The sequence below is a fragment of the Macrotis lagotis genome, chromosome 5 (genome assembly GCF_037893015.1).
Source record: "Macrotis lagotis isolate mMagLag1 chromosome 5, bilby.v1.9.chrom.fasta, whole genome shotgun sequence".
NCBI lineage: Eukaryota > Metazoa > Chordata > Mammalia > Peramelemorphia > Peramelidae > Macrotis > Macrotis lagotis.
Genome location: NC_133662.1, coordinates 228,611,921 through 228,639,554, shown reverse-complemented (window position 1 = coordinate 228,639,554; position 27,634 = coordinate 228,611,921). Strand labels below are relative to the sequence as shown.

At 35.0% G+C, this 27,634-nt stretch overlaps 1 protein-coding gene across 7 annotated transcripts in view; it reads right to left on the bottom strand.

Moving 5' to 3' along the window:
* The window catches only part of RPRD2 (regulation of nuclear pre-mRNA domain containing 2), a 93,173-nt gene that overhangs the window by 31,227 nt on the left and 34,312 nt on the right, over positions 1–27,634 (bottom strand). For all 7 annotated transcript variants that reach the window (XM_074188715.1, XM_074188716.1, XM_074188711.1 and 4 more), the window contains exon 2: positions 24,130–24,259. In XM_074188715.1, coding sequence (XP_074044816.1) covers positions 24,130–24,259 — 130 coding nt within the window. The remainder of the gene's footprint in view (positions 1–24,129; positions 24,260–27,634) is intronic.

Genomic DNA, 27,634 nt, shown 5'->3' with positions numbered 1-27,634 from the left:
GAAATTATAAGGGATTCAATAAGGTTAAACTGCATGTTCCCATATGGAATAATGATATTAACTATTAAGAATTTTATCATTATTAGGGCAGTTAGGACTATATATAGGGGGCACAATTGTAAGTTGACTATGATGGGATGATTAAAAAATAAAAGGTGTGAGAAAAGGGATATATTAGGAAAGGGGGAAAGAAAAGAAAGAACAGGAAAAATTATCTCATAGCAAAGAGACATGTGAGGAAGAGTTTTAACAGTAGAGAGGAAAATAGTAGGAGTGACAAACAACACTTTAATCTTATTCTCATTGGAATTACTTCAATGAGGGAAGAACATATACAGCTTATCCTCCAGAAGTTGGAGGGGAAGAGGGCTGATAGAGAGAGGGTATATAAGAGGAGGTAGTGGTTAGAAGCAAAAAAGACTTTTAAAGAGGGTGGGGGGGAAGAGTCAGACAGATAGACAGACAAAGAGAGCCAGAGAGAAGGATAAATGGAAAAAAATAGGATAGAGTTTGAAAATGCAAAGTAATTAAATTGTGAATGTGCTAAATTCACCCATAAAATGGAAGCAGATAGCAGAATGGATTAAAAAATGAGAATCCAACAAAATGTCATTCACAAGAAACACACATGAAACAGATACACAGAATAAAAATAAGAGGCTAGAACAAAATCTATTAGGCTTCAGTTGAAGGTTTTTATTTTCAAAAGCAAGAGTAGCAATCATTATGGACAAAGCAAAAGCAAAAACAGTTGTAATTAAAAGAGATAAGCAAGAAAACTGCACTACCATAGACAAATCAGTGATGATGTTTGTTCTTCATTCTCAAAGAGACCATGACATCAGGGAGGTGAAGCCAAGCCAAGTTAATGAATGGGATTTGAGTGGGGGGAGCTGTGCTTAGTCACCAGCCTCACTTTCTTCTCCAGAGTCATCTGGGTCCAATGGGCAGCTATGAATCAGAACACCTGGAGATGGCCCTTGATTTGAGGTAATCAGGTTTAAGTGACTTGCCCAAGGTCACAGAGTATAGAGCAAGTGTGAGGTCACATTTGCACTCAGGTTCTACTGACTCCAGGACTGATGACACCCACTGTATCACCAAGCTGCCTCTAAATAATACCTATAGTAAACATATATGCAATAAATGGCATATCATACAATTATTTTTTTAAGTTTTTGCTAGGCAATGGGGTTAAGCGGCTTGCCCAAGGCCACACAGCTAGGTAATTATTAAGTGTCTGAGGCCGGATTTGAACTCAGCTACTGCTGACTCCAGGGCCGGTGCTCTATCCACTGTGCCACCTAGCCTCCCCATATCATACAATTCTTAAAGAAACAAAAGTAACAAAAGGAAATAGCAAACCTACACTAGTGAAGGACCTCTATTTTCTCTTGTGAGAACTATATAAATCCAACCACATAATAAAAATATAAAAGATAAAGAGAGTAAAAGAATTCTAGGAAAGTTTCTGTAGAAAACTGAAAGCTGTTCCTGGCACCTACACAAAAACTGACCATGTATTAAAGGTAGAAAAACCTCATAGTCAAATGTAAAAAAAAAAAAGTAGAAATATTGAATTCATGATTTTTAGACGTTAATGCAATTAAAAATTACATTCCATAAAGGGCTGTGGAAGAGATAAAAAATTAATCGAAGAACAAATCATGGGACGGCTAGGTGGCGTAGTGGATAGAGCACCGGCCCTGGAGTCAGGAGTACCTGGGTTCAAATCCGGCCTCAGACACTTAATAATTACCTAGCTGTGTGGCCTTGGGCAAGCCGCTTAACCCCATTTGCCTTGCAAAAAAACCCCCAAACAACCAACCCCCCCCCCCAAAAAAACCTAAAAAAAAAAAAAGAACAAATCATGGAAACAATAAACAATCTGAGATAACCTTCCAAAATTTGAGGGACAGAGTCAAAGCAATACTTAGAGGAAAATTTGTGGCTCTAAATGCTTATATCAATAAGACAGAGAAAGAATAGATTAACTAGGTATGCAATTAAAAAAAAAACTAGACAAAGTGCTTAAAATCCTCAATTAAACATCAAATGGGAAATCCAGAAAATCAAGGAAGTGATCAACAAAACTGAAGAAAAATACTGAACCAATTAAGCCTAAAAAATATAAACCATAGGTGAATTTGTTTTAAAAAAATAAAAGAAAATCAAATTACCAGTATTAAAAATGAAAAGGGTGAATTCACACTACTGAAGATGAAATTAAATCATCAGGAACTAATTTGCCCAACTATATATCAACATACTGAGAATTTCATTTAAATGGATGAATATTTATCCACAAAAATATAAATTGCCCAAATTAACAGAAGCAATAGAATATGTAAGTAACCTTATCTTAGAAAAAGAAATTGAATAAGCTATAAATGAGATCCTTAAGACAGCACCAGATGAATTCACAAGTAAATTCTACCAAATATATTAAAATAATAATCTATTCTAATTCTATATAAATTATTTGGAAAAATCAAGTAAGTCCTATCAAATTCCTTTTACAATACAAATATGGTACTGATACCTAAAACAGGAAGAATGAAATCAGAGAAGAAGAGTACCTGGGTTCAAATCCAGTCTCAGACACTTAATTATCTAGCTGTGTGGCCTTAGGCAAGCAACTTAACCCCATTTGCCTTACAAAAACCAAAAAAAGCCAATAAAAAACCCACTTAGAAAGTATAGAAATAAATGAAGCTTCCCTTAAAATGAAAAGTAGTAGTATCTGTCTAAAAACCATTAAAAAATATCTGTAATGTGGATAAGCTTGAAGACTTTCCAATAAGATCACAAATGAAGCAAGGATGCCCTTATCACTATTCTTCTTCAGTACTGTACTAGAAATACTAGGTATAAGCAATAAGAGAAAGAGAAGGGCAGCTAGGTGGCACAATGAATAGAACATCAGCCCTGGAGTCAGGAGGTTCTGAATTTAAATGTGACCTCAGACACTTAACTAATTAAGTAGCTGTGTGACCTTGAGCAAGTCATTTAACCCCACTGCCTTACAAAAAAAACTAAAAAGAAAGAGAAAAAGAAATTGAAGAAATTAGAATGGGCAATCAGAAAATAAAATGATCACTCTTTGCAAATGATAAGATGATATACTTAGAGAATCATAGAAAATCAACTAAAAATTAGATAAAATAACTTTAGCAAAGTTGTAGGATTATCAAATAAACCAAAATATATCATCATTTCTATATTACTAACAAAATCTAGCGGGAAGAAACAGGAAGAGATAAACTAACCTCAGACAAAATAAAATACTTGGGAATCATTGTGCCAAGGCAAAGCCAGGAACTATATGAACATAATTACAAAATACTTTACACAAATAAAGTCAGATCTAAACCAATGGAAAAACAGTAACTGCTCAAGGGTAGGCTAAGTCAATATTTAAAAAAAAGAGACAATTCTACCTAAATTAATCTACTTATTCAGTGCCATATCAATCATACCACCAAAAATTATTTTATAGAACTAGAAAAAAACCAAAATTCATCTGGAAGAATAAAAGAGGGGTGGCTAGGTGGAGTAGTGGGATAAAGCACCGGCCCTGGAGTCAGGAGTACCTGGGTTCAAGTCCAGTCTCAGACACTTAGTAATTACCTAGTTGTGTGGCCTTGGGCAAGCCACTTAACCCCATTTGCCTTGCAAAAAAACAAAAACAAACAAACAAAAAAAACCCAAGAATATTATCAAGGAAATTAATAGGGAAAAAAAAGCCGTACCAGATCTCAAAATGTATTTCAAAGCAATAATCCTCAAAAGAATCTGATACTGGCTAAGAAATAAAGTAGCAGATGAGTAGAACAGAGCAGGTACACAATAAACAACAGTAAATGACCACAGTAATCTAATATTGGATAAGCCCTAAGAACCAAACTTTTGGGACAAGAACTCATTTTTTCACACAAATGGAAAAACTAGAAAGCAAGTAGTTGACTAATATTTCATACCATATCCCAAGATAAGGTCAAAACAAGTACGTAATTTAGACAAAAAGGTAAGGGAGCATGGAAAATTTGACCAGTTAAGATCCATGGATAAGGGAAGAATTTATGAACAAGAGAAAGAGAGCATTTTAGTATGTAAAAGATAAATTTTGGTTCTATTTAATTTGAAAGTTTCTGTATAAATAAAACCAACACAGCTAAGATTAGATGGAAGGTAGAAAACTAGGGGAAATTACAGCAAAGACCTCCATTCTCCAACTGAGATGAAAGGATATTAACAAGAAGTTTTAGGTGGAACCAAAGCTATCTATAGTCATATGAAAAAATGCTCTAAATCACTTCTGACTAGAGAAAAACAATTGAGAGACTACCTATTAGATTGGCTAAAAAGAAAATGACAAATGCTGGAGGGAAAGTAGAAAAATTGGATCAATAATGCACTGTTGATGCAGTTTGTGAACTAATCCAGTCCTTTTGTAGAATTTGGAATTATATCCACAGGGTTATAAAATTTGTGCATACCTTTTGAACTAGCAATACCACTTTAAGATCTTTATCCCAAAGAGATCAAAGGCAAAACAGAAAAGGACCTATGTCCTTTTTGGAGAGGCAAAAAACTAGAAATTGAGAGAATGCCAATCAAAAAGGAAATGTCTCGACATGTATATGATTGTGATGATATACCAATATACTAAAGAAATGATGAATGCAGTGACTAGAAGGCACAGTGGATAGTGCACTGACCCTGAAGTCATAAGTACCTGAGTTCAAACCCAGACTCAGACATTTAATAATTACCTAGCTGTGTGGCCTTGGGCAAGCCACTTAGCCCTGTTTGCCTTGCAAAAACCTAAAAAAAAAAAAAAAAAAAAAAAAAAAATCAACTAGGTAAGACTTTGCTATTCTGAGCAATGCAAGTCAACTGCAAAGAACTTGTGATAAAAAATGCAATCTCCAGAAAGAGAGGTTCTTGAACAAGTTGAAACATGCTTTTTAAACTTTGTTTTTATTATTTTTTGGATTTGTGTTTTCTTTTGCAACAAGGTTAATATGCAAATTTTTGCATAACTTCACATATATAATCTTTATCAAACTGCTTGCTTTCTTAAAGGGGAAGGGTAAGGTAGGAAGGAGGAGAATTTGGAACAAAATTTTTGAAAAATGAATGTTAACTTCGTTTACATGTGATTGAGAAAAAATTTTTAAAAATTTTAAATGACTGGAGGAACAATGGTTGGCACTGTTCTAGATTTCTTCCCCCCCATATATTTTAATATATTCATGTAATTTAGGCAGCAAGGTGGAACTAGATAAAGCACTAGACTTGATGACAGGAAGAACTGATGTCAAATCTGACCTCTGATACTTATTAGCTATGTGACCTTAGGCAAATCATTTAACATCTACTTGTCTCTACTTCAAACCTAAATTGGGGATACCAAACAGAACTTACCTCCTAAGGTTTTGTGAAGATCAAATAAGACTGTATTTGTAACATGTTTACCACATAATAATGCCATATAAATACTCATTCCTTTCCCAGGTATAGCTTGAACTCTAAAGCCCATTTTAATCAGATTCTGTGACTAGGAAATAAAATGGATCAACTATCAACTTGGAAGATCATCTCTGGAGTGTCTGCACAGGGCTCTGTCCTTTGTTTGATCTGGAGAAGATTATTACAAATGACCTGAGCTAAAGTATATATGGTATAATCATCATCAGAAGACTCAGGGGGGATTGATCATGGTGGTGGAAAGCAATATCATTACCCAAAATAACAGTAATTCACATTCAGATGGCACCTAAGATTTATAAAAAAAGCTTTTTCCCTGCCCCCCACCTCCTCTTAGCCCCTAGTAAGTAAGAAAGGTGAGAATTTGGAGCCAGCTTTCCTGAATCTATATCTTGTACTTTTCTCCTCTATGCTCTGCAAAAATCTCAAAAGAAATAAATGTAAAGTCCTATTATCATCTGCCAAGTACAGGGTGGTCGGTCAACATGCCTAAACAATGGCTCAGATTAACTATAACAAATAAACAAACCCTGAGTACTCTATTGAACTGCAAACTCACCATGTTGACATGGAAGAAATTAATGAGATTGTAGACTACATTTAATAGAAGCATAACAGAATAGTCATGGAGGTCATACTCCTTGCTATGTTTTAGAACATGCTAGTATGCTAAAGTCTAAGTATCATAATTTTAAGAAGAGTATAGATAGGTTTTATGGTGTCCAGAGAATTGTAAAGCTAATCATGCCATCAAAGGAAATATTCAAGAAAGTGTGAATACTCGGGGGACAAAAATAGGGTGGAAAAAAATCTGTCTTCAAATATCTCAAAGGTTGTCATGGGAGAAAATGGATTAGACTTATTCTGCTTAATTCCAGAAGGCAGCATTGATTTTTGACTTTAAATAAATTTTTAAATGGTATACACAGGTTTTTTTTTGTAGGACATGAGAAAATCTTCCAACTTTGTTAAACTCAAGAGGGATTGAATTATCTATTAATGTAAATCTTTTAAGTATAAAACAGATGATCACATTTCTGAAAAAAATCAGGATTTATATTTTAGGTGAACAGTGAGGTCCCCATGAAGTCTAAGATTTTTGTGACTTTATAAAAAACGAATAGATAGTATTCACCGCTTCACAAATTTGAAGTATTTGTTTCACTGAAGGACCTATGTCCCGTTTTTTTTTTTAGTTTTTTTGCAAGGCAAATGGGGTTAAGTGGCTTGCCCAAGGCCACACAGCTAGGTAATTATTAAGTGTCTGAGGCTGGATTTGAAACCAGGCACTCCTGACTCCAAGGCCGGTGCATTATCCACTACGCCACCGAACCTCTTTACTAGAGGAATTCACTGTCTGTCTACTAGGGTAGTTCATTTCATTTTTATCTTCCCTTTAATTATTAAGCAGTTTTCCTTATTGATATGAAATGCTTTTCTGTAAATCCTATCTACTGTTCTCTGGCATCAAGCAGAGTAATTCTAATCCCATTTCCATGAATAAAAACTTCAAATATTTAAAGACATCCATTACTTCTCCTATGCAATTGTCCTAAATTTTAAAATTCTCCATGCTAAACATTTTTAATTCAAGAGGCATAATGATTCTCCAGTTCACTCAACATTCTTATCACTCCTTTCTTATTTGTTAAAGTGTTTCCTAACAGTGGGGACTATAACTGAATATAATACTCCTGACAGGCAGAGTATGGTGCTCTATTCACTGTGTTGCCCCCGCTATTAGTGTTATTAATATTATGCTTTTAAAAATATTATTTTGAGAAGTCGATAGGTATCACCACGCTGACAAAGGGGTTCATGACATAAAAAATGTTAAGAATCTCTGCCAAACAAACAAAGTGAACTTCTGGCTAATCCATCATATGCTGAGCAACAGATAACTTTTGTGTTCTAAAAAATCCTCAGGCTTTTTCCCCTGACACAAACTATTGTCTAGCACTTATCCCTCATTTTGTTTTTTATGAGATTGATGATTTGTCATAGGGAATGTTATTACTGATGGCTGGTAATGTATGTTTTTTATTTTATTTTATTTTTTAGGTTTTTCAAGGCAATGGGGTTAAGTGGCTTACCCAAGGCCACACAGCTAGGTATGGTAATGTATTTGTAATATAAAATAATACTTTTATTATAATTAATCAATTTTAATATGAAGAATGGGGGAGGAGAGTGAAGGATAGCAACTGGGGAGGCAAATGAATGAAGTCAAGAGAGGAAGGTAATGGGGTAAATTTCCTTCTGTGAATTCTACAAATTGTCCATCAAAAGTCAGGATCTGGATCTATTGACAATTCTATCCATATTTCATTTCACTCACAGAGCCAATTTCCCTTGAAATGAAAAGAAAGTAAAAATTTCTTAATTCTTCCTTTATTTAGTTAAGTTAGCAGAGAGTCTCTGGAGACCCCAAGACTGAGAGACATCCCAATTCTTACATGAACCGCCCTTCCCCAAGACTTCTAATGTGCTCTTGTTTCTCTGCCTTTAAAAATTTTTAAATTAGCAAAAATCTGCCTTTCTTTGTTCCTATTCTATCCCTCCCTTAATTGAGAACAAAAGAAAAATGTCATAAACATTCAGAGTCAAACAAAACAAATTTGACCATGTCCAAAAATATAAGCCTCATTCTGTACTAAGTCTTCCCCTCTTATCTATCAGGAGGTGGATAGCATGTTTCACCCTTAAGTTCTCTGGAATCATGGCTATTCAGAGTCCCTAATTCTTTCAAAGTTGTTTGTCTCACTTGCAATCTAGCATTTAATGTAAATTCTCTTAGGTTTCAATGAAACTATTTCCTTCATCATTTCTTACAGCACAATAATATTTGGTTAAATAATATCACTTGTTTGGCTTTTCCTCAACCGATGTACACCCTCTCAAATTCCCATTTTTTTGCTAACTCAAAAAGAGCTATGATGTTTGTGTGCATCTTTAGAATCTGTTTTGTTTTGGCCCAAGTTCCTCTTTTTTAATCTACCCTTTCTTTCCCTCCTAACTCCCTGCTGAGCAAAATGTTCTCTACCCAACTCTGTGTGTGTGTGTGTGTGTGTGTGTGTGTGTGTGTGTGTACGTGTGTGCATGATGGAGAATATATCACCCCCCCCAAATATTAGAATATAAGCAATTTATTACTGTTTAGCCCTTTATCATTGTTCACTTGTGCTTTTCTGTTTCTTTTAATTCCTGTTACTTAACTTCAATGTTTCTTCACAGTTCTATTTTCATCAGGAATATCTGAAAGTTACTTCATAAAAGTTCCTTGAAGCATTATACTTATAGTTTTGTTGGGTAAGCTATTCTTGGCTTTAAGTTACCTTTTAGAATATTATAGTCCAAGACCTTTACTACTTTAAAGTTGTGGTTGCTAAATCACGTGTGATCTGAACACTGCTCCTTGGTTCTTGAAGGCTTTCTGCCTACTTATAATGTTTTTTTCTTTGACCTAGAAGTCAAGGATTTTGGCTGATTTTCCTGGGAGTTTTCATTTAGCATTTTCTTTCATGAGATGATCAGTGGATTTCTTATACTTCTACTTCATCCAATGGGCAGTTTTCTTTTAAGATTTCTTGAAATATGCAAAGTTCTTTTATAGGGAGGAGTTTATGGGTTATGATTTTTTTTGTAGTCCACTTAATAAATTTTTTGTTGTTAATTTATTTCCCAGGTTAGTATTTTTGTTATGTGATATTCTACATTTTGCCCCAGTCTTCTGACTTTGTTTTGATATTTGTTGTCTCATGTAATCATTAATTTCTATTTGGTTCATTCTGAATTTCAAGGAGTTTGTTGCTTGGGTCCTGAAACCAAGCTTTTAATTTCTTTTTCAATTTTTTCTTCAGTGGCTTTCATTTTATTTCTCTCCCCTCCCCGCAGTCAAATAATCTCATTTCATTTATGAAATATTTTTAAACTCTTAAACTCCAAAACTTTAGCTTTATCTCTTCCAGGAATTCTAGATGAGCTGTGCCCAAATTGTGTTTTTCTTCTGAGGCTTTTTGCTTATGGATTTTTAGAGTAATTATCTTCTTTTAGGTCTGTATCTTGAGCTTCCCCACCACTGTAATAACTCTTTATGGACTTCTCTTTTGTTTGCTCCTTTTTCGAGATTTCTTATAGTCTTGAATATTTAGATACTATAGTATGTTATAACATCTATAGTATCAGTATAGTATACTATAGTATAGACTTGATGTTAAGGTTGTATTGTGTCGCATTTCTGAAAGGAAGGCTTGTTGCTGCTTTCTTGAGGGTGCTAGGATCTCAGGGAGCAAACTGGGGCTCTGAAAAGTTTCAGTCCTCGTAAAGAAGTTTGATCTAGGTGACAGCTATCTTCCTGGTTTGAGCTCTGTAAGTTCCTGACCTGAGTTTGAGTCTGAGCAAAAGAAGACTGATATTGGACTCCTTCCCTTTCAATAAGCTAACAAGCACAGCTCTGCTTTGGTCTAGGATCCCTACTTTGGCTATTCTTCTGCAGGCTTGAGACTAGCCTAGAAACTTGAACAGAGTCATTTCAACTATTTGACTCTGAACTTTCCCCTACCTTCCTTCTTCAATCCAACCTGGATCTGTGACCCAGAACTGAGTAACAAGTGACAAAGTTGCAAGGGTAAACCTATTTCTGCCCCCCTGAAGGTTAAGTCCCCATCTGGTATAGATCTGAGAACTCTTCTTGTTCACTGGCACAGACTCTCCCTGCACTGGAATGTTCTCTTTGGGAATGCTCCTGGACAGATTCCTGTCTCTCATGGTCACAAACCTAAATGACTCATTGAATGGGGGGAGGAAGTAAATGGCATTTCTTGATCTATTTAGATGAACTTCAGTGGAGGGTCACATCTTGCAATACCTGCTACTCTGCCATCTTGGCTCTGTTCTAAGTCTATGTTCTTTACTGGCTTTCCTAGATATCCATCTCTTCTTATCTCTGCCCCCTGGCTTCCCTGGTCATAATTAATGGTAGTAACTTCCTTTTAAAATGATCTCCAATTTGGTTTATATATATCTGTTTGCATTTTCATCTCTTTATTTCACTTTGAGTTACTTGCCATTTTTTCTATCTCCATAACTTTTGGTACTAGAATATGCAACCCTGAAATGGTTATTTTGTATACCACCCTTGAGAAATATGATGAAAATGAAATGGAATTGTAACTTCAATAAGGATACTTAATATACCAATGTTTTATATAGAGAAAAGTTATATAGAGACATAATATTAAACATGTTTTTGATGCATTGATGGCAATTTGTATGGAGAGAAGAAAGATTTTTTAAAAGGAAGGTCAGAGTGACTAGCTCAAGATTACATAGCTAAGAAGTAATGGAGTTTGGACTCAAACCCCTATGTCATGATACCAAGGCTCTTTAATTAATACAATGTTGTCTCTCAGAATTCTCACAGATAAAGAAAGGATGTGTATTTTGTAAACAGAATTATTGAAAATGGGGGTAGGTGGGAGGGGCAATGGAAAGGAGAAACTACCATCCACCACTCTAGATACTAAAGCAGATACAATATAGTTTTTTAAAAAGGCAAAAAACTTTTAAAAAAGTAAAAAGTAAAAAGCCAGAAATTCACAAAATTCATACAAGAAAATGACCAAGAAAGACAATAATAAAAGCAAAGGCTTCATATGTCTACACAAATAAACAAAAGGTGGGGAACAAATAAAATTTTACATTATGGGCATCTGGTGTGCCGATTGACCCCTTCTCAAAATACTTTTAAATACATAAAATTAATATAAAGATTACATAGGAAATTAATTATACTGAAACAAAACTCATAAAATATTATATAAACTAGTTCAAGTACTCCCAGGTTAAGAATTTCTGGTCTCAATCCATGAGATAAATTTGTCCTCAAAGATGTCACTGAGATTTGAAGCAAAGAAATTTGTAACTGGAATATAATCCTGGAAAGTCATTTAAAAAGCAAACAGGAGAGTAAGAGAAGGGGTCAGGTTAAGACGTTTACTGTAAAATACTCATCTGAGTAATTAGAGGTGAGAATCATGACAAAGAATATTTAGATGAAAGTCAATGGAAGCAGAAACAGGAATAACATTGTCATCAAAATATCTTAAGATACTTGAAGAAAATGAGGAACTAGAAGAGCTTGGGGAAACAGATTATAGACTAACAAAAAACATGATATAATGCTGATCTCAATGATCAATCAATTGATTAAATAAAAACTCATATGCGAGATACAGGAGAAACAAAGACTGGACTAAAAATCTCTGTTGTCATGGAGCTTATATTCTTTTTTCCTCACAATTCAACTTTATTTTCTGTTTCCAATTTCCTTCCACCACCCCTCCACCCACTGAAAAGGCAAGAAAAACAAAAATTATTACAAACATGTAAAGTCATATAAAACAAATCTCTACATTATGTAAAAAAACCCCACCAAACTAAAACAAAAAAGAAAATAATGAAGGAAAAAAAGAAAAAGAACTTCAATCTACATGCCAAATTCATCAGTTCTTATCTGGAGGCAGACAGCATGTTTCATATCATGAGTCCTCTGAATTGTCACTGGTCATTATGTTGATCAGGATTGTTATTGTACAAATTGTATCCTGGTACTGATCATTTTACTTTGCACCAGTTCATGTAAGTCTTTCCAAATTTTTCTAAAACCATCCCCATCATCATTTTTTACAAGAGTATTTCATTACATTCATAAACCATAATTTGTTCAACCACTCCCTAACTGACAGCCTCCGCACTCTGCCCCAAAAATTTCCAATTTTTTTGCCACCAAAAAAGACATATTTTTGTGCATGAGTTTTTTTCCTTTTCTTTGATCTCTTTGAGGCAACAGCTTATGGGACACAATTCCAAATTATTTTCCAAAATGGTTTAACTGGATCACAACACCACAAACCAAAAAAATTATTATCCACTTTTGTTTTCTCTGATAAGAAAACTCTGGAGTGGAATGAAAATGGCTAATAGGTAGTTTATAACCAAAATAAGAAGCTAGTAATAAAGAACATAGCTGCCTTTGTGAATGTGAGACCAGGCTAGACAAACCACATTTCTGACTCGAGAATTGGCAGATAGAACTATTGAGCCACAGATTGTCATCTCTGAGCAACTGGGGAAGTGGAAGAAGGGGAAACGTTCTGGTTTTAATTAAAAAAAAAAAAAAAGAATGATGTCTGAAAACTACAGGTCAATGAATATGTCTTAAATTCCAGGGGAAAATCTTGAATGTATATTTGATAATTAAAAAAAGATCACGGGGCAACTACGTGGCACAGTAGGTAAGAGTACCAGCCCTGGAGAAAGGAGGACCTGAATTGAAATCCGCCCTCAGACACTTAAGACTGTGTGACCTTGGAAATATCACTTAAACCCATTGCCTTGCCCCAAAAAGAGAGAGAGAGAGAGAGAGAGAGAGAGAGAGAGAGAGAGAGAATTACTGAACATCTAGAAAAGAAAGTCATCACAAAGAAACAATACTGTTCCATCAAGGTTGGCAGACTGGTAAATCAGGAGAATGTGATAGATACAATGATTGACCCTGCACTGTTTAATCTTTTTGGCAAAGAATTAAATAAAGAGATGGATGTCATGCTGATCAACTTTGTACATACACAGCAGATAAAATTAAGAATTTTAAAAGATCTTGAGAGAATAGAACACTGTGCCAAATATAATAAAATGAAATTTCCAAATTAAGAACAAAAGTTGAGAAAAAAATTAAGTTCCTAAGTTTAAGCTATGGAAGGTATTCTTACGACACTGGTTAAAAAAACCAAACCAACCTAAGCATTTTAGTGGATTATAGACTCAATATGAATTAACAATGTGATATGACAGCTGAGAAAACTAATGCAATCTTAGGTTGCCTTGAAAGCAAAGTATTCACAACATTCAGAGTGACTTGCTGAAGAACACACAGCTAAGAAATGATGGAGCTCAAAAAAAAGGTTAAGGAGAGAGACATTTTATTGAAGGAAACCAAAAGAGGATTATGTCAGAATAAAGTTTATGAAATTAAGATCCAAGAGTAGAATCAAAGTCCTTTATTATGAAACCCACATGAACTATGCTAAAAATTATCAGCAATACAAAGAAGGGTCTTCCTAGTTTCATTAGATGCTCAGTCATCCCCAATACACTGAGTTCCAATCTGACCCCAGACAATGACAGGTGTGATGACAGGTAAGTCACTTAGCCCTATCTGCATTAGGGTTTTTTTTGGCAAGGCAAGGGGGTTAAGTGACTTGCCCAAGGTCATACAGTTAGGTAATTATTAAGTGTCTAAGGCCAGGTCCTCATGACTCCAGGGCTGGTGCTCTATCCACTGCACCACCTAGCCACCCCTTTGCCTTAGTTTTCTTATAAGTAAAAGAATAGGGGAAGGAAATGGCAAATTATTGCATGAAAACCCCAAATGGGGTCAGGAAGAGTCAGACATGACTAACAAAATAACTAATCAAAAATTAATGATTGGGGCGGCTAGTGGCGTAGTGGATAAAACACCAGCTCTGGAGTCAGGAGTACCTGGGTTCAAATCCAGTCTCAGACACTAAATAATTACCTAGCTGTGTGGCCTTGGGTAAGCCACTTAACTCCATTTGCCTTGCAAAAACATAAAAAAAAAATTAATGATTTATATTATTTTGATATGGTTACTGATGAGTTAGATTTTTTCCTTTCTAAGGATTTCTTCCTTTGAAAATAGCCTATCCATATCCTTTGACCATATATTGGCAAGTGGCTCTTATTCTTGTAAATTTGAAAAGAGATCTTTATCAGATAAACTTGTTACAATGATTTCCCCCTAGTTTAGGGCTTTTCTTCTAATTTTAGGTATCTTGGTTTTACTTCTGCAAAAACTTTTAAATTTTGTGTAATCAAAATTATCCATTTTATCTCCTGTGAACCTCTCATCTCGTGTGGCCATTAATTCTTCCCCTATTTGTAGATCTACACAACTTCATTAATGCTCTACTAATCTGCTTATAATATCACTGTTTAAATCATGTACTCGCTGGGAGGTTATGTGTGAGATGTTGATCTATGTCTAATTTCTAACAGACCACTTTTCAATTTTCCCAACGATTTTTGTCACATTAAGTTCTTGGCCAAATAGTTGGGATCTCTAGGTCTATCATACACTAGGATTACTATACTCATTTTTATTGAATAACTAATCTATTTCACTGATCAACCTTTCTATTTTGTTCTAAGTATCACATTTCTTTGTAGCATTTGCAGTACAGTATGAAATCTGGCACTGGTCCCCTTGCCTTCTCATTTTTAAAAATTGACCATTTTGATATTCTTGATATTTATTCCATTAGATGAATTTTGTTATTTTTTTCTAATTCTGTAATGTTAGCTTTGTTAGCTTGATTGGTACAGCACTGAATAAGTAAATTAATTTAGGTGGTACTGCCCTTCTCTATCTCTTCTTGCTGATGATGTGTGTGGGTTTATTTTATAGCCTCCAGTTATGTTGAAATAGGGGCAGCTATGTGGTGCAGTGGATAGAGCACGGGCCCTGTAGTCAGGAGTACTTGAGTTCAAATCAGGCCTCAAACACTTAATAATTACCTAGCTGTGGCTTTGGGCAAGCCACTTAACCCCATTGCCTTGCAAAAAAAAACAACAACAAAAAACCCCCCAAAACCAAAAAACTAGTTATGTTGAAATATTGAATTGTTTCAATTAAATTTTCAGTTGACTAGCTAGATTTATCTAAACCATCGTATCAGGAAAAAGTGAGTTTTGTTGCCTCATTGTCTATGATTATTCCTTTAATTTCCCTATACTACATTTGCCTTATTTCTATCACCAACAATTCTAATACAATATTCAACACTAATGGTGATAAGCAGATATCTTTGCTTCAGTCCTGATATTTCTGGAAAGGCTTTTAGCTTATCCCCATTGCAGATAATGTATGTTCTTGGTATTAAACAAATACTTATTTTTAAGGAAAGTTCCATTTATTCTTATGCTTTCTAGTCCCCCCCAAACAGGAATGGGTAAAATATGTCAAAAGTTTTTTATCTACTTAAATAAATATGAATTGTATTCTTTAAGTAATTAATATAGTTACCTAATTCTTCTAGTTTCCTAATTATGTATCAATTCTGCTGTCCAGTTATAAATCCAACCTGGTCATAATGCATAGTTTTTTTGATATGTAATTTTCCCATTAGTATTTTATTTAAAATACTTTGTTGTCAGTTATCCCACCTATCTAAAAAGAATATTCTTGGTTCTTTGACTTATGTTCCTACAAATTAACTAAAGAACACTTTTTGTTCTTTGTTTTTTATCCCCCATTCTTGGCTCATTCTGAGTTTAGAGCTTTAAGCTGTACCTTAATATTCATCCTTGATTATTTACTCGTTTCCATCTTCTATGTCTTTTAAAAAAAAATCCGTTCGTCGGTTTTCTGTGCATTTAAATTTGCTATCTGTAGCCTACTGCTCCCTTTTGTCTTCAAAATTCCTTTTCTTTATGTCTTCTTGAAAGTTCATATGCTTTTGGGGATGATTTCTACAGAATTTTAATCTACAAGTTCCTGCCTAAACTTTGTGAAACCTATTCTCTTAACATTTAGAGTACAGGTGACTTTCTCTGTTCCTGTCTGTGTCTGGGTCTTTACCCTGGTCATTCTCTATGCCTAGAATGAACTCCTTCCTCACATCTGCCTCATGGAATCTCACTCTTCCTTGAGATTGCAGCTCCAGCACCACCTTCTACACGAAGCTTTTCCTGCCCCCCCCCCCAAACTCCAGGGACCTTTGGTTCCTAACTGCACTGTATTTGTTCTCTTTATGTAGGGTGTTCATTTTTTATATATTCAAGTATATATTTGTTAACCTCTTCTGTTAATAATTTCCTTCCTACTTTGCCCAATTAAACACCAATAAAACTGTCAATCGAAGTGAAACCGATGAATATTTTAAAAAATATAATTTGTCCAGATTGTTAAAAGAGGAAATTGCTTTTTATTTTTAGTTTCTGCAAGGCAATGGGGTTATGTGGCTTGCCCAAGGCCACACAGCTAGGTCATTATTAAATGTCTGAGGCTGGATTTGAACTCAGGTACTACTCCGGAGTCCAGGGCTGATGCTCTATCCACTGCGTGACCTAGCCACCCCCAAAAGAGGAAATTGAATAAATTTCTGTTTCAGAAAAAAAAAAAATCATAAATGAACTCCCAAAAGAAAACACCTAGGACCAGATGGATTTACAAGTGAATTTCACCAAAAATTTAAAGAACTATTAGTTCTAGCACTACAATAAATTGCTTGGAAAAATACAAAATTTCTTCTATCACCCAAATATAATACTGATACCCAGATTAAGGAGATTCAACAGACTTTTTGCCCTAATGAAATTTGATTGTTTTCTTCTATGCTTCTAGAGTTCAACCAAGAATGCCTTTAGGAAGCCTACTGAGTCTTCTTTACAACCACAAATGAGAGTCTTTTCATCCATCAATGCAATAGTCTGTTGGACACTGAACAAAAAAGCAATACTAGGAGGAAAGAGACTTGTCCTGGGATCATGAATATGATCAAAGAAGAATGAGATGACAATAATAATCCCCCCAAATTTTAACTCATCTTTCTTGTTGGGCAGGTAGGGAGTAGAGCAGGTACTTCACATGCCCTGACATTGTTATCATAGCTGTGAGCACTAAGATTTGTTGCCCAGAAAAATAGAACCACTATGTATTAGAAGTAAAAATTGAAACAAGATCTTCATGGCTCCAAGGTCACTTCTCTATCTACAGAATGTCTCTGATTATATAAATAAATATGACTGAAAAGATTTTAGAGTCTGAAAATGGAAACGCTGAAGAACTATAGGATCTTCAATTTCCTAGTTACCCAGGGTCATAACATTGGTATTATCCTAAACTCTTCTCTCTCACTCACCTCATATATTCCAATCTATTGAAAAATCTTATGGTTTCTACATTTATAACAACGTTTTCCTTTTCTCCTCTCATTACTCTATTTCATCATCTCTCACCTGAACTAATGCAATATAGCCTACTGGTTTCCTTACCTCAAATCTCTCCCTACTTCAACATAGACTCTCCTCACCTGTCAACGTGGTTTTTCTAAGGTGTATATGTTTAAAGCCATTTCTCAATTGACAAATGGTCAAGGGATATGCAGAAGCAATTTACAGATCAGAAAAATCAAAGCGATCTATAAATCATATGAAAAATTGCTCTAAATCGATTTAACTACTTATTAGAAAAATGCAAATTAAAGCATCTTTGAGGTACTGTATCACTTCAGACTTCTCAGACTGGCCAATATGACCAGAAAGGACAATGATCAATACTGGAAGGGATGTGGGAAATGTGGGACACTAATATTTTGTTGGTGGAGCTGTGAACTCATCCAACCTTTCTGGAAAGAATTTTGGAACTATGTCTAAAGGGCAACAAAAATGCGCATACCCTTTGATTCAGCAATACCATTACTGGGTCTATACCCTGAAGAGATCATGAAAAAGGGCAAAAATATAATTTGTACAAAAATATTCATACCAGCTCTGTTTGAAATGGCAAAGAATTAGAAATTGAGTGAATGCCCATCAATTGGGAAATGGCTGAACAAATTGTGGTATATGTGCATTATGGAACAAAACTGTTCTATTAGAAACCAGGAGGGATGGGAATTCAGGAAAGTAGGGAAGGATTTTCATGAACTGATGCTGAGCAAAATGAGCAGAACCAGAAGATTTGTAGAGCATAAACAGCAACATGGGGGTGATGATCAATCTTAATTTACTTGCTCATTTCATCAGTGCAACAATCAGGGACAAATTTTAGGGTTTCTGTGATGGAGAATACCATCTTTATCCAAAGAAAGAATTATAGAGTTTAAACACAAAGACCAAACACTATGACCTAAATTTTTTTAAGAAGTTGTCTTATCTAATTTTGCTATCTCTTATTTTATTTTTCCCTTTAGGATATGAACTGTCTCTAAACACATTCAATTTTGATCAACACACACACACACACACACACACACACACACACCCTCAGGGAAACAATGTCAAGACTATCGGACTGCCTTCTGTGGGAGGTTGGGGGAAGGAAAGTGAGATTAGGGGGAAAATTTGTAAAATTCAATAAAAATAACAAAATGAAAAGTAAAAAAATAATAAAGTATATATGTTTAATCAGTCACTTTCCTACTCAAAGACCTTCAGAGGCTCTCTATCACCTCCAGCATCAAATAACTATTCCTTTGTGGCACTGAAAGCTTTTCAAAACCTTTCAAGTCTAATTATACTTTTTTCCCCTTCCATTCACGTGCTCCTTGTTTAGTAACACTAGTCTACTTGTATCTTGTATCTTGAAATAATATTCTACCAGGGGCGGCTAGGTGGCACAGTGGATAGAGTGCTGACCCTGGAGTCAGGAGGACCTCAGTTCAAATCCAGCCTCAGACAATTAATGATTACCTAGCTGTGTGGCCTTGGGCAAGCCACGTAACCCCATTGCCTTGCAAAAAAAAAAAAATATTCTACTTCTGATCTCCATGTCTTTGCATGTCCCTCACCTAGAAATACTCTGCCTTTTCACCTGCCTTAGTTTTCCTGACTTCCTTTAAAACTTAGCTATAAAGTCTGTTTCCCACACTGTAGAAAAAAGGAAAAGAATCTATAATTCTAAATTATTTATAGCAACTCTCTTTGTGGTAATAAAGAATTGGAAATAGTGCTGGTATTAAATTATCACGAAAAATTTTGTACTATAAGAAATTTCAGAAGATAGATTTTAGAAAAACTTATATGAAATACTGAAGAGTGAAATGAACAGAACCAATATAACAGTGTACACAATAAGCATAAAACTGTAACATAATAAGCCAGCACTATAAAGGAGCTTAGAACTTGGAATATAATAATCCAGAAGGCAGGGAATATATATATATATGGGTTTATAATAGTCAAAAACTTAAGTATAATGCTCCAGGGTAAAAAATTAAATACAGGACTTCCAAGCATTTCTGATTATGAATGAGCAATGATAAAAGATTAAACAAATGCAAACTGCTCACTTTCACATATAGGGAGATGATATATATGTCCCCTCTGAACCTCATTCTCATCAGGGTCAATCAGATAAAACCTAGGAGTAGTTCTATTATGTTTTCATGGACTGAAGACAAGAATGAGAGAGAAAGAGAACCATACTAGAGGGAAAGGCAGGGTTAGGGGCAGGAGACAACAGAGAAAAAGAAGGGAAAATTATGGTAGTTTTTAAGGAAGGGATTAAAACAAACTCTTAAGAGAAAAACAAAAAGCCCTTACACTCTTTGAGTGTACTTTACCATTCTTTGAAAGAATGGTAATCTGAAGGGGGTGTCCATAAACTATGCAAAGGATGAACTAGTACATAAATGTGATAGAATATTAAAGTGCTGATGTAAAAGCATAATAACCAACCATGATTCCAGAACACTAATGATGAAACATGTTACCCACACCTTCTCATGGAGCAGTGAAGGATTCAGAACACAGAATGAGACAAATTTTTCTGGTCATGGTCAATGTGGAAATTAGTTTTGCTTGCCTGTATGTTTTTGTAATAGGTTTTGTTTTTCTTGTGTTCTCAAATGGCAGGGAAAGATGGGGTGACTTGGATGATTAAAACAAAATATTTTTTTAAAAATTAGTATTGAATTTAGTACTAATTTAGTACTGAAACAAAATATAACAAAATAAATTTTAGGCTGATTAAAAAAATTAGGACAGGCCAGTTTAAAGGCATGTTGAAAAATAAAGTATTGGACATAAGGAATAAATAGTTAAGTGGGGCACTGGTTACAACCTGAAGTATCTTTCACTTTCATAATTTAGTTCCTAGAATTAACTGTGCACTGCATAGTTTTTAAATTAAAAAAAAATTGATTAAAAAATAACAAACAAAATAACATTACTGTCATCTCCTGAAAACCTCCCTTTTCCAAACCTTGTTTAAACAAAATAAAAAGAGAAGTTAAGCAAAACAAACCAACAAACTTATATTTGATAATGTATCTATCAAATGGCATCCGCGGTTAGTTGATTACTGGTCCTCTAAAGTCAAGATTGGGCCATCTTAGGGAACTGACTTAATGTTACCTGAGGAAAGCAGGGGTGGAGGTAGCATGTGCTTATAAAGATATAGATGTCAGTTGCACCAAGGTAATGATTAGAGTCATGAGAATGAGTAGTCTGTAAACAAGGATATGATACTTTTAGCATCTTGATGCAAAAATACATTAGTACAGAATCACTTCTATAGTCAAGATAAAGATGAAAAAATAAAGTTTTTTTTAAGTGTTAATGCCTTCTTAAGTGTTTAGCTTAAGAGAAATGGTCAATGTAAATCTAACAGATGGGTACAAGCACTGTCCAAAATCTATCTGAATTTTGCTGCTCTTTAAATATCTTCATTTATATATTTTTGAAATTATCTATGTCTATTCAACTGTTGGAATGTCTATTTACCTTCAAACATTCACTGCCAACATGTTCTATATGTTATATGTGTAACATATATAAATATATTATCTTAGTTGAGATAATGAGCATTTACAGATAAAACTTCTGTTTCTGAGTAACTTTTCTAACTTCACTTATTGATTCAACCATACTCCTCACTTAGGGTAACTTGGGCAAGTGGGCCTGCCCTGACTCCTTAGTATTCTTTCCACCGGTTAATAGTAAAATGAGAGAAAATAAACATCAAAAGCAATGAGAGGAAAGATCATTATGAGAAGAATGAGAAACAAGGGCTTTACCTTTACAATAATGGAGATGTTTATTTCAATGGTCTGGTTTGTATATTGTAAAACTTAGATTATCCTCAAAACCATCCCAAAGCATGGCTAATCTGCTCTTCCCAATTAATTATCTCTCTCTCTTTTCCAAAGTGCAGTGGTCTCTGCTCACTTCAATTCTTGAAAGGCTTGTAGGATTTCAATGCAAAAAAAAATCCTGGGCTTAAGGACTATTAGCTGTGGGTCAAATCCAATCTATGGATCATCCAATCTATGGATCATAAGAGGTAGACAAGGCACTTAATGTCTCTCCAGTTCAGTTTTCTTAATGATAAAACAGGGATGATAATACCTGTAGTATCAATCTCACCAAGCTGCTATGAAGAAAAGGCTTTCTGTAAACTGCAAAATGCCAACAAGAATGAAAGCCATTATTCTTGTTACCTTCTCCTTTGCCTTGGCATTAATTCAAGCCTCTCTCAAGGTTTCTCACCTTGAAACTCCAACTTTCGAGCTAGAAAGAATCTTAGGGTTTGTAAAGTGTCTGTGACATCCTTGTGAAATGGCTTCTGCTCCTGGGCAGAACACTGTAAAGAAGAAACTACAGAGCTGTGATAAACTAAATTCACTACCAATATTTATTATTTAATCTAAAACAGTGCATCACAGAAGTAACCATATTTTTACCATTCCTTTCATATCTCCTCTTTCAAATGGCCCCCAACCTTTTTCTTTTCCGAATTTTTCAACTACTACTCTCTCTTCCTTTCCTTCCCCAACCTGATTTTCTAGTTCACTGATTAATGAACATCAATCGGCACCAATTCCTTTCTCTACTCCATTCCTTACTTTAAATGCCTCTATATTACCTCCCATTCTTTCACTACAGTGGAGGAGGAAGAAGTGGCTTCCTTCTCCTTATCTCCATGTGTGTTCCTGAACCCTGGTATTCTCTGTCCTCAGCTCTACCTCCTGGCTTTCCTGTTTTTCTTCAGGTCTCAGATAAAGTCTGACATTCTGCAAGAAGCCTTTTCCAGTTCTCTTCATTGCCTTCCTTATTTTGTTTGTACACATACTTTGCATGTTGTTTCCCCATAAGATATTCTTTTTTGCCATTTTTTTTGTATCCCCTCAGTATCCGAGTCATAACACACACTTAATGATTGCCACTTGACTATCTGTCTGGTTTTGAGGATTCTTTCTGTGTTCAAATCAATATTCAGACTTACTAGCTTTAACTTGTGATTGCCTCAGTTTCCCCAATTGTAGCACTTACTTCTGGGAGGGGGGGATGTTGTGAGGATCAAGTGAAATAACAATAATAAAGTGCTTGGTATGATGTTTGCATGCAGTAGCTGCTGTGTAAATGCTAGCTATTTTTGTTAAGCGTGATCATGTCCCCTCATCTTCACTGCAAACAATTTTCAGGAGAAAGGAAACTACATCTATGGCAATCTGGTCTTACTCAGACATTAAAGAGAATTTCCTTCAGAACTTCTCTGACAGAAGTCCTTAAATGAATAGGAAGAAAATCATTAATAACCCTGAGGGAGCAAGACTTCTTTTTTACAGTTGTATGTTCTAATATGAGAAAGATTTTTCTTATATTAAGCCTATGTTTGCCCTTTTGCAATTTTTACCAACCAAACTGTTTTTTGAGATGAGGCAGAAGAAGTCATTTGAGATGACAACCCTTAAATACCTAAAGACAGTCACTGGTTCTTCCTCCCCACTCCAAATCATCTCTTCTCTAAGTGAAACACCTTTCATCTTTCCTTAATCACAGACTGCTTCTTCCATTCCCATAAAATGCCCAGGCTGACCCATGCTTGAAAAAAAAATGAGAAATTTCATTTAGTTCTTAAAGCTACCTTCTGTCTTTCCTTTCAGTCAAAAGACTAGAAAAAGCTCTTCATACAACTTTGACTAAGGTGTCACATTGAACACATTTGTGAGCTGTACACTTGTGTCCTTCCTCATAATTCAAAGGAAGCAACACCACAGCTTTTGACATCGATACCCATTCTCTGTATTCTTCAATATTTTCTTCCCCCTATGCTTCTGCAACACTATTTTCTCCTGATTCTCTGGCTTTGTGTAGAACCATACCATTTTGTTCCCTAATCATGAGTTGCTTCTATATTGGTTTTATCCTTGTCTCTCTTTTTACATCATGCACCCATATTTCAATTATCACCTTATGAAGATCTTACTAAATCTACACAATAACTAGTTCTAATCTCTCCTAAACTCCAGCCCCATGTTAGACATTTTCACATGGATTTCCTACTGAGTTGCAAAATTAAAATATATAAAACAAAATCCAATAAATTCTTCCCTAAACAGAACTCTTTAAAAAGTTCTCTATTTCATTAAGGGTATCACTGTCTATTCTTACAGATTTGCAACCTCTTAGTCATCCTTGAATTGAATCTTTTTTGAAGGATGAGACGTCCTCAGAATCCGTTGACAAGTCCTGCTTCTATCTAGTAGTTGTTTTATTTTTTGTCTCAATCTTTCCAAAGGATAAGAAATACTCTATCAAAAGATTTGCTAAAATCTAGGTATTATACCCCTTGAATTTTCTTCATCTTTTAATAGGTAATACTATCAAAAAAGGATCCATTAAAGAAAAGTATTATTTTAAGTACATAAAATTCATGAAGAAAATTATATACAAGCAGGCAAACAACAAATAAATGGTACAACTTAAATAAATTCTAAAAGCAAATAATAAAATATAAAGGAAAACTATTATTCAAGAAGATTCTTCTATTTTCTGGTCAGATGCAAAAGAAAATTAAAATACAATTTAAAAATTTAAAAGAATACTTACTTCACAAGAGAGGCAGCTTCAGGAAGCACTTCAGCAAATGATTCTCGAAATATGATTGCATTTTTCCGTTTACAGTTCTGTATAACATCATTGGCCAGGTAAAAGAGATTCAGTCGGTGTGGAAAAGCAGCTAGGGATGAATAAAGATTTTTTAAAAATTAGTATTTGTATATGATATTATTGCATGTACAGTGTTCTCAACTGCATTCTAGGCAAGTCTATCTTCCATTTCATCAGGTTGATCTGATGGCAGCGAAGTCCAAAAGGAAAGATAAAATTTGAGACCCTAACATTTGAATGAGTTGTTTTCTGGAGAAATAGATGAAATTCTATTATGGTTATTTGAGCATTAAAACTTCCCAACTAAATTAAAACTATAATTTCCTAAAGAAATTTAATCCATTATCTGAAAAGTCAACAATTAATATCTGAACATTTAAGGCCAACTTTAAGCTGTGACTGGTGAATACAACAACTGAAATATTCTATGGCTGAAATAAAATAAATGAGAACATCTAAAGGACAATAAGTTCCTTCTCCCCAGTGACATTTCTGCCAGTGATATTCACCATGAAAATCTGAGATCTTTCTGAAAGAAATAATCATAGTGTGCTAACCAATATTAAACCATAAATAGCAAAATAAAACACATATAGCTTATAAGAATACTTTAGTCACTAGTTCATCTTGTCAGTTGCCATGGACCTAGCAATCTGAACCTACCTCCTGATATGATGGGGGAGAAAGAGGATCCAAAAAAGTATAAAAATTAGATGCTAACTATGGGATTCTGGCAAGTCATTTAACCTCAGGAATAATTTACATTGGAGTTTCCTTCACTGATGAAATTACAGATAAAAACCCACTCTTCCAATACCCTCCCCAAGATGATAACACTGACAACAATGACAACAAGAACAACAGTCCCTGTTGATGTCCAAAGAAAACTTAAAATCCAGTGGGGAACATGAGATGTATACATAAAAAGATCAATGAAAAATACAAGGCAGGTTATTAGAAAAGGAATGGTAGAATGGGGATACATATGTGAATGGGAAAAAAAAACACGACTAAGGGAATACAACTTTTAGTTTAGATCTGGCCCCTGACTATTCCAAAGAATTAAAAATACAATTCTGTGGCATTTCTCTTAAAAAGCAGTCCATATTGATAATATTTCCATGTTAGTACATGTGAATTTTCTAAGCTTTAGTTCCTTCCGTCCCCTATGCAAAATTTTTGCCCTGATAGAACAGAGCAAATTAATTTTCAATCCCCATTCCCCCCTTTCTTGTTTTTCTTTGGAAAAGAACCTCTCCATTTTAGGTGCATGTTTCTAAATTATTACCTTTGCTCTTCAGTTCAATTTATTGGATTATGTTTTCAATTGTTATATTTAGAAACTGTATTAAGACTTGATCACATTTTGTTGAATTTTGATGACCCAAAGCTGATAATTTATATTTGTGTGTGTGTGTGTGTGTGTGTGTGTGTGTGTGTGTGTGTGATTCAATTCAGTAAACGTGAAGTCCTGTGCAAAATAATGTACTAGATTCTTGGGATGAAGGCAAAAATAAAAGCCTTTTTAAATGAATTATTAGTTCACAAACTCCAAGTAAATATATGTTGTGCATTCCTGGTCATTTCTGCACAATCCCTCCTGAATTCCAGATGTCATTTCTACTTTACTCCATCCAATCTTTGGAAACCAGGCCTAATTTGACTGTGAGAGACTGCTTTACCTAGAAGGTCACCAGGCTTCCAATTTGTCTCCTATCATACTCTTCTCAAGTTCAGCTTGGGGTGTTGTAGCTGCTCCTCTTGAATGTGAGCACTTTGAGGGCAGGAACTATCTTGTTGGCTGGTTCTTATAGTCTCAATGTTTAGCATAGTCTTTTCTTTCTATCTGTCTGTCAAGGTTTTCGTTTGTCTTTGCTGTTTATCTGGATTTAACTCTGTGATCTCAAGCAAAGACTTGACTAAGCAGTGTTCTTAAGGGTAAGATCATCCCTTGAAAAATGTTAAAATTTCAGAGGACTCATTTCTAAAATATACAGAGAACTGAGTCATATTTTTTTTTTGCCTTGCAGGCAAATGGGGTTTAGTGGCTTGTCCAAGGTCACAGAGCTTGGTAATTATTAAGTGTCTGAGGCTGCATTTGAACCCAGGTACTCCTGACTCCAGGGCCAGTGCTCTATTCACTGCACCACCTAGCCACCCCCCAAGTCAAATTTAAAAAATAAAAAGGCATTCCCCAATTGACAAATGGTCAAAGAATATACAAAGGCAATTTACAAATGAGATCAAAGCAATCCATAGTCATATGAAAAACTGCTCTAAATCATTACTTATTAGAGAAATGCAAATTAAAGCATCTCTGAGGTACCACCTCACACCTCTCAGACTGGCCAATATGACCAGAAAGGATAATGATCATTGTTGGAAGGGCTGTGGGAAATCTGGGACACTATTACATTGTTGGTGGAGCTGTGAACTCATCCAACTTTTCTGGAGAGAAATTTGGAACTATGCCCAAAGGGCAACAAAAATGTGCATACCCTTTGATACAGCAATACCACTACTGGGTCTATACCCTGAAGAGATCCTGAAAAAGGGTAAAAACATCACTTGTACAAAAATATCATAGTAGCCCTGTTTGAGGAGGCAAAGAATTGGAAATCAAGTAAATGTCCTTCAATTGGGGAATGGCTTAGCAAAGTGTGGTATATGTATGTCATATATTGTTCTATTAGAAACTATTGGTCTGGGGGGGGGGGGGGGGCGTCTAGGTGGGGCAGTGGATAGAGCACCGGGCCTGGAGTCAGGAGTACCTGAGTTCAAATCTGGCCTCAGACACTTAATAATTACCTAGCTGTGTGCTCTTGGGCAAGCCACTTAACCCCATTGCCTTGCAAAACCTAAAACCTAAAAACTAAAAAATAAATTGTTCTATTAGAAATCAGGAGGGATGGGAATTCAGGGAAGCCTGGAGAGATCTGCATGAACTGATGTGGAGTGAGATGAGCAGAACCAGAAAAACACTGTACACCCTAACAGCAACATGGGGGTGATGATCAACCTTAATGGACTCACTCATTCTATCAATGCAACAATAAGGGACAATTTGGAGCTGTTTGCAATGGAGCATATCATCTATATCCAGAGAAAGAACTGTGGAGTTTGAAGAAAGACCAAGGACTATTACCTTTAATTTTTGGGGAAAAAAACCTGATATCTTACTGTCTTTTCTTGCTATCTCTCATACTTTATGTTCCTTCCTTAAGGATATGATTTCTCTCTCATCACATTCAATTTGGATCAATGTATACCATGGAAACAATGTAAAGACTGGCAAATTGCCTTCTGTGGGGGGTGGGAGGAGGTAAGTAAGATTAGGGGAAAACTGTAAAACTCAAAATAAATAAATTTTTAAATTTTTTTTAAAAAATCCAATAAAATAAAATAAAAAATAAAAATAAAACAATCAACAACAACAAAAAAGAAA